Source organism: Bubalus bubalis, chromosome 6 (assembly GCF_019923935.1).
Source record: "Bubalus bubalis isolate 160015118507 breed Murrah chromosome 6, NDDB_SH_1, whole genome shotgun sequence".
Taxonomy (NCBI): domain Eukaryota; kingdom Metazoa; phylum Chordata; class Mammalia; order Artiodactyla; family Bovidae; genus Bubalus; species Bubalus bubalis.
Genome location: NC_059162.1, coordinates 56,730,368 through 56,744,097, shown reverse-complemented (window position 1 = coordinate 56,744,097; position 13,730 = coordinate 56,730,368). Strand labels below are relative to the sequence as shown.

Here is a 13,730-nt window from a genome sequence, read left to right as displayed (position 1 = left end):
TTTTTACATATTTTGTTATGTGGACCATTTTTAAAGTCTTTATTGAACTTATTAGAGTATTGCATCTGTTTTATGTTTTTGGCTGCAAGGCATGTGGAATCTTACTTTCCTGATCAGGGATTGAACCCACATTGGAAGGCAAAGTCGTAGCCACTGGACTGCCAGGGAAGTCCCCTACTTTTAAATTATTTAATCTTAGATGCATTTGCTCAGTCATTTCTTTAGCAGTCATGACTTGAGAGTAATATATCCGCTTGTATTTGGCAACTTCAAAGAGCATTCTGTGTAAAATCCAAAAGTTACATTGATGTCCCACTATTATTTCAACTTTTCAAATTTGAAAAGAAAAACAGTTGAATGAAATGTTACAGATCCACATTGATAATAAATCTTAACTTTTTTGGAAAGCAAATAATTAAAAGGAATCTCCCAAATGTTACATACATAAAACAATATATTCTTGTTTCTAGTTCTTCCTACAGCACTCAGGATCTTTCAGTAAAATATTAGCTTTAAAGTTAGATGTACATTTTTCTATAAATAATTCATACAGCAATATTGAAAACATTTTATAGGCAGCTTTAAAATAAACTAATTATTTTTCTTTGCAGAGGCACTGAACCAATTTCATAAACTTCATTCATATGCATATTCCCTCAGGGCTGCATTATCCTTCAATTGAATGTTTGTTACCCTTTCACATAAATGATTTTTTTTTCCCACACATAGCTTGGTTTCATACTTGAGGTTTTCATTATTAAAATAATATTGAGTACTTTTGCTTTTGGCAAAAGTCTTAGAATGAAGCTCTGTGTATGCTAGCATTCTTACAGTTGAAAAAACACAAAGTTCTTGGAAAGATTAATCTCATGTATTAAATACTGACATAAATGTTTAAGGATTTGAATATTTTCATAATATGTTTCATTTTATTGGAAGCAAAAAGTATTGTGAAAAATTTTGATAGACCTTTACAAGATTTTAAACAAATACCTTAAAAAAATCAACTAGAGAAAATGTGTTTTGATGTATATAGTCACAAACTATTTTAGATATAACTAGTATCTTTTAAAATGATTTTTAGTTTGACTGTCATACTCACCACAAGTAAGGAAGAGAGGAAAGAAACATCACCTTACCAGTTTTTAAAATACTTTATTCTTTAAAACATATTCTTGACTGGTGTAGCACCTTGTGGAGTCCATTAAAATACTTGCCTTCAAGAAAAAAAATGGTCAAATTCAATGAAAGAAATATTTAATCACATAGCTTTTCAATTGCCTTAGCAGAAACACTAAAAAGAGTACAAACCCAGGAAACCTAGGCAGTAAGATGGACAAATAAAAATTGAAAAGTGCTTTCTAATTTAGACTGATCACAAGAAGCACACATGTTATTTGTAAACCCATATCTGCTCAAGCTATATTTTGGTTATGTTTATCTGGTTTTGTTTAGAACTTTAGAATAAGAACAAAAATATCTTCTTGTTATAGTTGCATTCCTGTCCTGTCTTGTCTTAACCTTATCTCATTCCTTTTTGTCTTAACCCTGTTCTTATATTTTTCAGCGCATTTCCTAGTTCTTCTTTCCATTTTTCTATTCAGTATTTAATTACTGTTTTTAATTGGTGGACAAACCATTTTAAAATAATGTAAAATAATTATGAATTTAGAAATTTTCCAGTGGAAAGAAAATTGTATAGGTTAAGACATTTTCAAAATGTCCTAGGTTACATATAGGCAGTATTAAGTTGAACAAGTTGGAGTTCTTATTCTCAGTGAGTTCACTGAAGCCTCCTTTTTTTCCCTATAATTATCAGTTCATTTTGGTTCATTATAAACAGTGAAAATATTCAGATTATTCTCCATTTAAAATTCATACCACTCATTTATCAGCAGCCTCTACTACTCTCACTTTGATTTTCTTCATATTTTGCAAAGAAAAATATTTGAACATCTTTCAAAAGCCTTTTTCAGAATATTTCCCTTTATCAAGAATATTGTCTAGCTGAAACTAATGCTGGTTTTGATCAGACACTGCTGAGATTTTTGTTTTTTTATGATCTAGCTACCTAGGGTCATACTTCATCATCCAGGCTCAGAAAGATATTTGGAAATTTTTTTAAACACAGCAGTCAGTTTTATTCAGGCCCATGTGAGCTGTGTACTGCTTTTGTTGTCATCCCCAGGAATGAGTATGGGCTGTCATCACCATCATTTTGGTTTCACTGTATCACCCCAGTTGTCTTTTTCACGACAACTGAGATGAATCAGTAAAGAAGCAGGTATGTCAGGAAAAAAAAACCAAGTAATTAAATGCTTCAGTAGAGGGTAATAAAGTGTTAGTATTTTAGGCCGAGAGTTTATAATATATAGATTCTGTGCGATTGTCCCTTTTGCCTTGTATTTCTCTGCTGAACCAGTTGAAGTTTGTACCACTTTCTACATCTTTTAGCAAAGCTGTCAAAACACTGTAGAAACATTTTAAAAATTATTTTAATCATTCTGAGTAATATGTGAGAGTTGCCTTTTTATTGCTCTTGCATTACTAGCTCTTTCTGTGACATCGATCCTGTAGATGCTAAGAAGGAATCTCTCGGGTCAGCTGTGCCACACCAAGTCACTTGAGTTGTGTCCAACTCTTTGTGACCCTGTAGTCAGATCTGCAGTTAAATCTCCCTCAGTTCCTTCCTAGCTCAGCAGTCTCAGACACATGACTTTAGATCTTCAGTTTCCCGTTTGTGAAATGAGGAAAATTAACTACTTTATGGGTGGTTGTATTAAAATGTAATATGAAGCAGTTTGTTTGTGACTCACACAGAGCCATGTTATCCAGTCCCTTAAAACTCTGACTGTTCAGTTACTGTGATGTCTTACTGGTGTTTTCTTCTCCCTATTTGAGTTTGTGCTGACCCTCCTTATTCCCAGCTCCTAATCAGGAATTGCTCAAGATTCTGTCTTTGCCTCCAGTGTTGTCATTTGAGAAGTTTACCCATTTTTATTTATCAAAGCATCCAAAGAAGAAACTTTAGAGTCATTTTGAATCACCCTTTTCTTTGCCACATGGATCTAGTCAGTCACCAAGTCTTTTTGAATGGCTTCTTAGTGTGCTGCTTTTGATACTCGTCCAGTTGGGTGCATGTGTCAGTGGTTAGTTCCTTACTGGGGAGTAAGGATGGAGGCAGAACAATTTCTGTCCACCCACCAGTTTCTGGATACTTGGGTTTTTTCCAGCTTTTGCTGACTATGAGTAAAGTTGCCAGAACATTTGCATATAGGTTTTGTGTGGACACAGTGTCTTCATTTCTCTTGTGTAAAACCTAGAAGTGAGATTGCTAGATTGTAAGACACTGCTAAGCAGTTTTCCCAGTGACTTTATTATTTTGCTATATATCCTCACTAACATTTGGTAGTGTTAGACCACCCCTCCTATTTTTAAAAAATTGTGCTATTTTAATAGATGAATGCTCATTTCAAGAAATAGTTGTTTAAAAAATCTTTTGTTCTTCATATCATTGTCAGTGGGATCAATAAATACCAACAGGTTATTCACTATTTTTGAAACAAGACAATGGGAATTTACTGTAGCAGATTTTGGAGGTTTCTAGGAATGTGTTAGGGATAAAAGAGTCCAGAATAAATGTGTACAGTCCTCCCTTGTTATTTACAGTTTCCACATCTGCAAATTCATCTAACTGCAGATCAACTGTGTATCAGTGTCCCTTGTGTGAGACTGCTACTTAACTTGAAATGTTAAATCTAGTGTGAAGCATAAATCTCAAAGTGTAATAACTTCATGAAGACTCTTCAGCCCTCCTTCAGCTTCATCATCTTCTAGTTGTCAAGGTTCCTTTCAAATGTTCTGAGTGTGCACTTCTTTTGACTATTCTTGATGTTCATTCATCTGTCCAGGCTATATAGAGTATGGGTGTAAAGAAATGTTCCTGGTTTGTCTTCCTTATTGTTATACCATGTATGCTAATACAGCAAGAATAAGGTTTCTTACCAACTTGCTGCTCAGATTATACTTTTTCCCTTTTGATCATCATTTAACATGACAGATTCTTAGGAAATATGTTCTTCTCTTCCTAGAAACATTGCGTTCTAATGGGTCAATAATAGTTAAGTTTCCTGGAGTGAAGATGAATTTTCTACTGTTCCATCTGAGCCCTCCTGAGGAATTGCTCAGATGACTGGCCAGGGTTAAAGCTGAGTCTACAACTACAGAACGTATTTTTCCACTGGTGTAAAACTACCTGGTTGGCCAGAGACGTAAATGTAAACTTGTTTCCTAACTAGTTGAGCTGAATGGTCCAGTGCTGTTTTATCATGCCTACTTTCAGTTATAATTCTTTGCTTCCATGTCTACATGCCCATACTCTGACCTATAAATAATAACTCTTATCCATTTTCAGAATAAGTTCACATAGATTATCTCATTAAAAATTATGTTTCACACAGATAAATGCCACCTAAAGCCACGCCCCAGAAAGTCATTTCCCAGACAGCAAGAAGAATTTTGTCAAATGCCATATCCCTCTTTCACTTCTACTTGGTAAGAATCACCATCTGTTCCACATTTCAGGGACTAGGAGAAAAGAGGAGGCATTGGTAGGAGAAGGCAATGGCACCCCACTCCAGTACTCTTGCTTGGAAAATCCCATGGATGAAGGAGCCTGTTAGGCTGCAATCCATGGGGTTGCTAAGAGTCGGACACAACTGAGCGACTTCACTTTCACTTTTCACTTTCATGCTTTGGAGAAGGAAGTGGCAGCCCACTCCAGTGTTCTTGCCTGGAGAATCCCAGGGACGGGAGAGCCTGGTGGGCTGCCGTCTCTGGGGTCGCACAGAGTCGGACACGACTGAAGTGACTTAGCATTAGCATAGCATTGGTAGGAGATATTCTGGAAGGAAGTAATTCCCAAGGGCATAGCTCAGGTGGATCAGTGGCTAATAATAGAGATGATAAAAGAGGTGCCCAGGGAATCTCACAATCTAAGAATGGAGTCATTGCCCCACTGTCCTGCCCTTGCCTGTTACAAGACTCTTGGCTCTCTCAGTTAAGGTTCAGTTCAGTTCAGTCGCTCAGTTGTGTCCGACTCTTGGCAACCCTATGAATCGCAGCACGCCAGGCCTCCCTGTCCATCACCAACTCCCAGAGTTTACTCAAACTCATGTCCATCGAGTCAGTGATGCTATCCAGCCATCTCATCCTCTGTCCCCTTCTTCTCCTGCCCCCAGTCCCTCCCAGGATCAGAGTCTTTTCCAATGAGTCAACTCTTCACATGAGGTGGCCAAAGTACTGGAGTTTCAGCTTTAGCATCATTCCTTCCAAAGAACACCCAGGACTGATCTCCTTTAGAATGGACATGTTGGATCTCCTTGCAGTCTAAGGGACTCTCAAGAGTCTTCTCCAACACCACAGTTCAAAAGCATCAATTCTTTGGTGCTCAGCTTTCTTCACAGTCCAACTCTCACATCTGTACATGACCACTGGAAAAACCATAGCCTTGACTAGACGGACCTTCGTTGGCAAAGTAATGTCTCTGCTTTTGAATATGCTATCTAGGTTGGTCATAACTTTTCTTCCAAGGAGTAAGTGTCTTTTAATTTCATGGCTGTAGTCACCATCTGCAGTGATTTTGGAGCCCAAAATAATAAAGTCTGACACTGTTTCCACTGTTTCCCCATCTATTTCCCATGAAGTGATGGGACCAGATGCTATGATCTTTGTTTTCTGAATGTTGAGCTTTAAGCCAACTTTTTCACTTTCCTCTTTCACTCTCATCAAGAAGCTTTTGAGTTCTTCTTCACTTTCTGCCATAAGGGTGGTGTCATCTGCATATCTGAGGTTATTGATATTTCTCCTGGCAGTCTTGATTCCAGCTTGTGCTTCTTCCAGCCCAGTGTTTCTCATGATGTACTTTGCATATAAGTTAAATAAGCAGGGTGACAATATACAGCCTTGACGTACTCCTTTTCCTATTTGGAACCAGTCTGTTGTTCCATGTCCACTTCTAACTGTTGCTTCTTGACCTGCATGTAGGTTTCTCAAGAGGCAGGTCAGATGGTCTGGTATTCCCATCTCCTTCAGAATTTTCCACAGTTTATTGTGGTCCACAGAGTCAAAGGCTTTGACATAGTCAATAAAGCAGAAATAGATGTTTTTCTGGAACTCTCTTGCTTTTTCGATGATCCTACGGATGTTGGCAATTTGGTCTCTCGTTCCTCTGGGTTTTTTAAAACCAGCTTGAACATCTGGAAGTTCACGGTTCACATATTGCTGAAGCCTGGCTTGGAGAATTTTGAGCATTACTTTACTAGCGTGGGAGATGAGTGCAATTGTGCAGTAGTTTGAGCATTCTTTGGCATTGCCTTTCTTTGGGATTGGAATGAAAACTGACCTTTTCCAGTTCTGTGGCCACTGCTGAGTTTTCCAAATTTGCTGGCATATTGAGTGCAGTACTTTCACAGCATCATCTTTCAGGATTTGAAAGAGCTCAACTGGAATTCCATCACCTCCACTAGCTTTGTTCGTAGTGATGCTTTCTAAGGCCCACTTGACTTCACATTCCAGGATGTCTGGCTCTAGGTCAGTGATCACACCATCGTGATTATCTTGGTCGTGAAGGTCTTTTTTGTACAGTTCTTCTGTGTATTCTTGCCACCTCTTCTTAATATCTTCTGCTTCTGTTAGGTCCATACCATTTCTGTCCTTTATCGTGCCCATCTTTGCATTAAATATTCCCTTGGTATCTCTGATTTTCTTGAAGAGATCTGTAGTCTTTCCCATTCTGTTGTTTTCCTCTATTTCTTTGCATTGATCGATGAGGAAGGCTTTCTTATCTCTTCTTGCTGTTCTTTGGAACTCTGCATTCAGATGCTTATATCTTTCCTTTTCTCCTTTGCTTTTCGCTTTTCTTCTTTTCACAGCTATTTGTAAGGCCTCCCCAGACAGCCATTTTGCTTTTTTGCATTTCTTTTCCTTGGGGATGGTCTTGATCCTGGTCTCCTGTACAGTGTGACGAACCTCAGTGCATAGTTCATCAGGCACTATTTCTCACTTCCACTGTATAATCATAAGGGATTTCATTATATCTGATTATCAGTTAAGGTAGCAGGTATGTTTCCCTAATGCCTCCCAACCTTCTTCTCACTGGTGAGTACACTGTTCCACAGGAAGGCCTTTTGTAAGTAGCCAATTCACAACAGTTCATTCAACCTGATTCTAATATCCAACACCTGTCTGACATCATGCTAAACATTAATGGTAAAGCTATGAACCAGAGAGAAAGTCTTCTTCCCTTATGGAGCGTCTACTCTGATACCTAATTTGACAATGCCATAAGATTTGCAACAATACTGTTTCCTTTTCTAAAAATTGTGAGAAAAATTTTACTGCATCGTTGTTGATTTTATAGGTTTATGAGTTGCTCATTGAAAAAATATACCCCAAGCTCTGATCAACCAACTCACAAATTTAATAGAATAATGTTTTGCCAAAAAGTTCTCTGTTCAGTCCAGTTCAGTCACTCAGTTATGTCCAGCTCTTTGCAACCCCATGGGCTGCAGCACACCAGGCTTCCCTGTCCATCGCCAACTCCCAGAGCTTGCTCAAACTCATGTCCATCAAGTCGGTGATGCCATCCAACTATCTCATCCTCTGTCATCCCCTTTTCCTCCCGCCTTCAATCTTTCCCAGCATCAGGGTCTTTTCAAATGAGTCATTTTGTTGCATCCAGTGGCCAAAGTATTGGAGTTTCAGTAGTATTCAGTTTCAGCATCAGTCCTTCCAATGAATATTTGAGACTGATTTCCTTTAGGATTGACTGGTTTGATCTCATTGCAGTCCAAGGGACTCTCAAGAGTCTTCTCCAACACCACAGTTCAAAAAGCATCAATTCTTCTGGAAAAACTGTAACTTTGACTAGATGGACCTTTGTTGGCAAAGTAATGTCTGCTTTTTAATATGTTGTCTAGGTTGGTCATAGCTTTTCTTCCAAGGAGCAAGCGTCTTTTAATTTTTATGGTTGCAGTCACCATCTGCAGTGATTTTGGAGCCCAAGAAAATAAAGTCTGTCACTGTTTCCATTGTTTCCCCATCTATTTGCATGAAGTGATGGGACCAGATGCCATAATCTTAGTTTTTTGAATGTTGAGTTTTAAGCCAACTTTTTCACCCTCCTCTTTCACTTTCAGCAAGAGGCTCTAAAGTTCTCTGTAGTTTTCGGTATTTCCATATGTACAGAAGATTTTAATGACTTAGACAAATGGCTTAATAGTGAGAAAAAGGACTGGAATTCAACAGAGTTGACCCCTTTTTACACACAAAGCATTTCTTACAGAATCCAACCTGTTTGTAAATTAGAAATGTCCTGTTCAGTTACTTTTCAGTAATTCAAAGGCTGAGAGAAGCAAGTTCTATCTTGGCATCTTGCTTTTTCTCTTCTGTGGTCTCTTTTCACTACTTATTTGCTAAGAATTTAGTATAAAATATTTATAGAATGTTTGTGTGTGTGTAAGACATTGTAACAGGCAAAAGTAAGAGGAAATGTGAAACTGGTTAGGTTAGCTATGTGCTTTTTGCTGCTACTGCTACTGCTAAGTCACTTCAGTCGTGTCCGACTCTGTGCGACCCCATAGATGGCAGCCCACCAGGCTCCCCCGTCCCTGGGATTCTCCAGGCAAGAACACTGGAGTGGGTTGCCATTTCCTTCTCCAATGCATGAAAGTGAAAAGTGAAAGGGAAGTCACTCAGTCGTGTCTGACCCTCAGCGACCCCATGGATTGCAGCCTTCCAGGCTCCTCCATCCATGGGATTTTCCAGGCAAGAGTACTGGAGTGGGGTGCCATTGCCTTCTCCGATGTGCTTTTTGGGTGCCTTTAAAAAAAATTTTTAGTAAGAAGGGAAATCTAAGTTATAAGTCCATGGAGTCCCAAAGAGCTGGTCATGACTGAGTGATTGGGCACGCACACACACATTGTTGATTACAGCTACCATGCTGTACTTTAGATTCCATATCATGACGCTTCTCTGCTAACTCAGGCTCCCTCCTGATGCTTATACTGCCCTACAAGCCCCACGTGGTCTACACTTCCCCACCATCACCCCCATTTCTCTCCACTCTCATGCTCTGTCATTACCCCCTTCCTCATGCTGCATCAGCCATTTTGACCTCCTTGTTGATTCTCAAAAATGCCCAGCACTTAGCTGCTTTAGGGCCTTCCTGCTTGGAAGTCTTATCTTCCTGGAGCACTTTCTCCCAGATATCAACAGGGCTCTCTTCTCATCACATAATAATAGTGCTGTGGTGGTTTAGTCTTGTCTGACTCTTGCAACCCATGGACTGCAGCCTGCCGTGCTCCTCTGTCCATAGGATTCTCCAGGCAAGAGTACTGGAGTGGGTTGCCATTTCCTTCTCCAAAGGATCTTCCTGCCCCAGGGATTGAACCAGGATTGAACCTGGGTCTCCTGCATTGCAGGCAGATTCTTACTAACTTAGCTATGAGGGAAGCCAAATATTAAAAAAATGTAATAATAGTGCTGCCTCCCTGGAAAACCCTAGTTTGAATTGTACTGTCCCCACTTCTCCCTGTTCTCTTTCACTGCATCATTTCTCTCCTTAGTATTTTTACCATTAAGATATTTTCTTATTTAATAGTTTACATTCTGTCTCTTCCAAGTAGAATGTTAACTTTGGCAAGATGAGGAATTTTGTCTTTTTCTCCCCATTATTGTTTTCCTAATATTAAAATAGTTCCTGGCATGTATTAGATACACAAAAAAAATATATTTGAATGAATTAATTAATGAAAAGAATAGGGAAATATGAATGGCATTCTAGTTAAGGAAGACAATGAGCAAAGGCATGTATCGAGAACTAGAAGTATGATATATTGGTGGGAAGTAAAAGAGGGGGACCTAATTATAACTGATAGATGATTTCTTATCTGTGGAGAGTTGAAAATAAATTTGGATCAATAAGGTGGGTCCCAAGACATAAGGCAAGCAGATATTAACAACCAAGCAAAGGAGTTTGGGTTTGATGTCAACATAAACAGTGGTATCTCAGGTTCCTAAGGAGAATGATCTAATCAGTGGTGTTTTAGGAAATATCAGTTGACAATTGGCATGAAGGTAAGTTGAAAGGGAGAGAGACTGGATGCAAGAAAACTAATTATTATTATTAATTACAAAGCCACCAATTATCGCAGTGCTCTAAGCAAGAGGCCTGCGAAGAGGGCAGTTGTGACAGGAAAGGAAGAGATGAAGACAGATCAAATCTGTGAAAAACCTACAAAAGAAAAAATCAGAAGAACTTGGTAATTGTGCTAAACGAAGAATAAAGGAAAGTGGAGAGTTGGGTAACACTGCAGTTCAAGGCTGAGATAAGTGAGGATACGAGAACAGGAGCCAGCGAGACAATTCTAGGGTCTACAGGGATTGCTAAAGCAAACACCTTCTGTGTTCCGTCAACTCTCTTCATTCCCTAAGGAATGAATAATGCTGAAGACTTAATGTCTTTCACTTCTATCTAGTTTTTAAAATTAGCACCACAGAGGGTAAGCTCAAATGGTCACACTTGTATGGACTTCTGCTGTGTCCATAAATAACAGTTACCTGGTTTGGTGGGCCAGAAATCAGAACTCATTGCTATATAAAATTGAAATGTTTTATGTAATTCTTGCTAGTAAAATTTAAGATTATTTGTCATTCAATTTTCCCCTCTCTCCTGTATCTTCATTTGTAATTTTAAAATTCTTACTACTTTCAGTTCAGTTCAGTTGCTCAGTTGTGTCCGACTCTTTGCGACCCCATGAATTGCAGCACGCCAGGCCTCCCTGTCCATCACCAACTCCCAGAGTTCACTCAGACTCACATCCATCGAGTCAGTGATGCCATCCAGCCATCTCATCCTCTGTCGTCCCCTTCTCCTCCTGCCCCCAATCCCTCCTAGCATCAGAGTCTTTTCCAATGAGTCAACTCTTCTCATGAGGTAGCCAAAGTACTGGAGTTTCAGCTTTTGCATCATTCCCTCCAAAGAAATCCCAGGGCTGATCTCCTTCAGAATGGACTGGTTGGATCTCCTTGCAGTCCAAGGGTCTCTCAAGAGTCTTCTCCAACACCACAGTTCAAAAGCATCAATTCTTCGGCACTCAGCTTTCTTCACAGTCCAACTCTCACATCCATACATGACCACTGGAAAAACCATAGCCTTGACTAGACGTACCTTTGTTGGCAAAGTAATGTCTCTGCTTTTCAATATGCTATCTAGGTTGGTCATAACTTTCCTTCCAAGGAGTAAGTGTCTTTTAATTTCATGGCTGCAGTCACCATCTGCAGTGATTTTGGAGCCCAAGAAAATAAAGTCTGACACTGTTTCCACTGTTTCCCCATCTATTTCCCATGAAGTGATGGGACCAGATGCTATGATCTTTGTTTTCTGAATGTTGAGTTTTAAGCCAACTTTTTCACTCTCCTCTTTCACCTTCATCAAGAGGCTTTTTAGTTCCTCTTCGCTTTCTGCCATAAGGGTGGTGTCATCTGCATATCTGAGGTGATTGATATTTCTCCCGGCAATCTTGATTCCAGCTTGTGCTTCTTCCAGCCCAGCGTTTCTCATGATGTACTCTGCATAGAAGTTAAATAAGCAGGGTGACAATGTACAGCCTTGACGTACTCCTTTTCCTATTTGGAACCAGTCTGTTGTTCCATGTCCACTTCTAACTGTTGCTTCCTGACCTGCATACACATTTCTCAAGAGGCAGATCAGGTGGTCTGGTATTCCCATCTCCTTCAGAATTTTCCACAGTTTATTGTGATCCACACAGTCAAAGGCTTTGACATAGTCAAGAAAGCAGAAATAGATGTTTTTCTGGAACTCTCTTGCTTTTTCGATGATCCTACGGATGTTGGCAATTTGGTCTCTGGTTCCTCTGCCTTTTCTAAAACCAGCTTGAACATCTGGAAGTTCATGGTTCACGTATTGCTGAAGCCTGGCTTGGAGAATTTTGAGCATTACTTGACTAGAGTGTGAGATGAATACAGTTGTGCAGTAGTTTGAGCATTCTTTGGCATTGCCTTTCTTTGGGATTGGAATGGAAACTGACCTTTTCCAGTCCTGTGGCCACTGCTGAGTTTTCCAAATTTGCTGGCATATTGAGTGCAACACTTTCACAGCATCATCTTTCAGGATCTGAAAGAGCTCAACTGGAATTCCATCACCTCCACTAGCTTTGCTCGTAGTGATGCTTTCTAAGGCCCACTTGACTTCACATTCCAGGATGTCTGGCTCTAGGTGAGTGAGCACACCATTGTGATTACTGGGTCGTGAAGATGTCTTACTACTTCATTGTAATATAACTAGTCATGAAATATTTCCGAATCTCCACATACTCTATTTAAATTAATTCATATTTTTTCCATACAGAATTAATACCTCAAACTTATAATTCAGGACATCCCAGACAGAATGAAAGTGTTGATTTCACCATTTAAATTTTATTCTGTTTCAGATTTGGAGTGAAGAAAAAGCCTATTTACATTAATGTCATAAGGGATCCTATTGAGAGGCTAGTTTCTTACTATTACTTTCTGAGATTTGGAGATGATTATAGACCAGGATTAAGAAGACGAAAACAAGGAGACAAAAAGGTAGTATTTTAGCTTCAGAATTTTTATACAGATAATTGTTTATGAATTGCATGCAATGAACAGTGAATGCTTTTGAAATTTGTTAGTGATTATAAATATATTACTTGCTTATTGTGGAACATTTCAAAAGAACCAAAAAAGTATGAAGAAGCAAAAATAAACTATTTTGCAGTTGATATTTTGGAGTGTATATTTTGTCCTTTTAAAAAGTATTTTACTTTTGTTCCAGGGGTGAATATTTGTTTTATTATAGTCCTATTAACAGTTTTCTGTGAGCTTACTATAGCTGTTCATGAATATGACATATTTGATATATACTTTGATTCTCTAAATCTTGATGATGGGAGTTGACGCTGATTTGTGTTCATCTGTTTGGGGAGCCTGTTTTGTTAAAACAGCTATTTTTTTCAGGCAAGATGAAAATTATAGCTCAACAGAGTTCTTACTTAGCAGGTTCAGATTCGAGTTGTCTTCTATCGAAGTGAATCCTCCAGAGCAGCCCCAGACTTGCTTTCCTAAGAAACCAAACTCTTTTCTCACTCTTTTGGTGGAACACCTTTGTTGGAACCACCCTTCTCACAGGGTTGCCCAACACATGAGTGATGCAGTCTGACAGAGCCTGCAGCCACCCTCTCCTGCCTCATTTTCTCCCCTGAAGCCCCCAGTGCCTCAGCATGAAATGTCACATTCCTCCAAATGTATTAATCCCTTCATACTTTTTGCGCATGTTTTGTTCCCTGTGTTTAGAATGTCTCTCCTTCACTCTGAAAAACTCTTTGTCCACCTTTAAGATCCAGCTCGTGTTACCTCTTTCATAAAGTCTTTTCTGGCAGATAGCCATGTCCTTTTCAAAGCTCCCAGAGCACTCCATCGGAGAAGGCAATGGCACCCCACTCCAGTACTCTTGCCTGGAAAATCCCATGGACAGAGGAGCCTGGTAGGCTGCAGTCCATGGGGTCGCAAAGAGTCAGACACGACTAAGTGACTTCACTTTCACTTTTCACTTTCATGCATTGGAGAAGGAAATGGCAACCCACTCCAGTGTTTTTGCCTGGAGAATCCCAGGGACGGGGGAG

General features: G+C 39.3%; 1 protein-coding gene across 5 annotated transcripts in view; it reads left to right on the top strand.

The window, feature by feature from the left end:
* Window positions 1-13,730, top strand: part of HS2ST1 (heparan sulfate 2-O-sulfotransferase 1) — a 180,484-nt gene that overhangs the window by 155,479 nt on the left and 11,275 nt on the right. For all 5 annotated transcript variants that reach the window (XM_006080491.3, XM_006080492.3, XM_006080493.3 and 2 more), the window contains one exon: window positions 12,516-12,654. In XM_006080491.3, coding sequence (XP_006080553.1) covers window positions 12,516-12,654 — 139 coding nt within the window. The remainder of the gene's footprint in view (window positions 1-12,515; window positions 12,655-13,730) is intronic.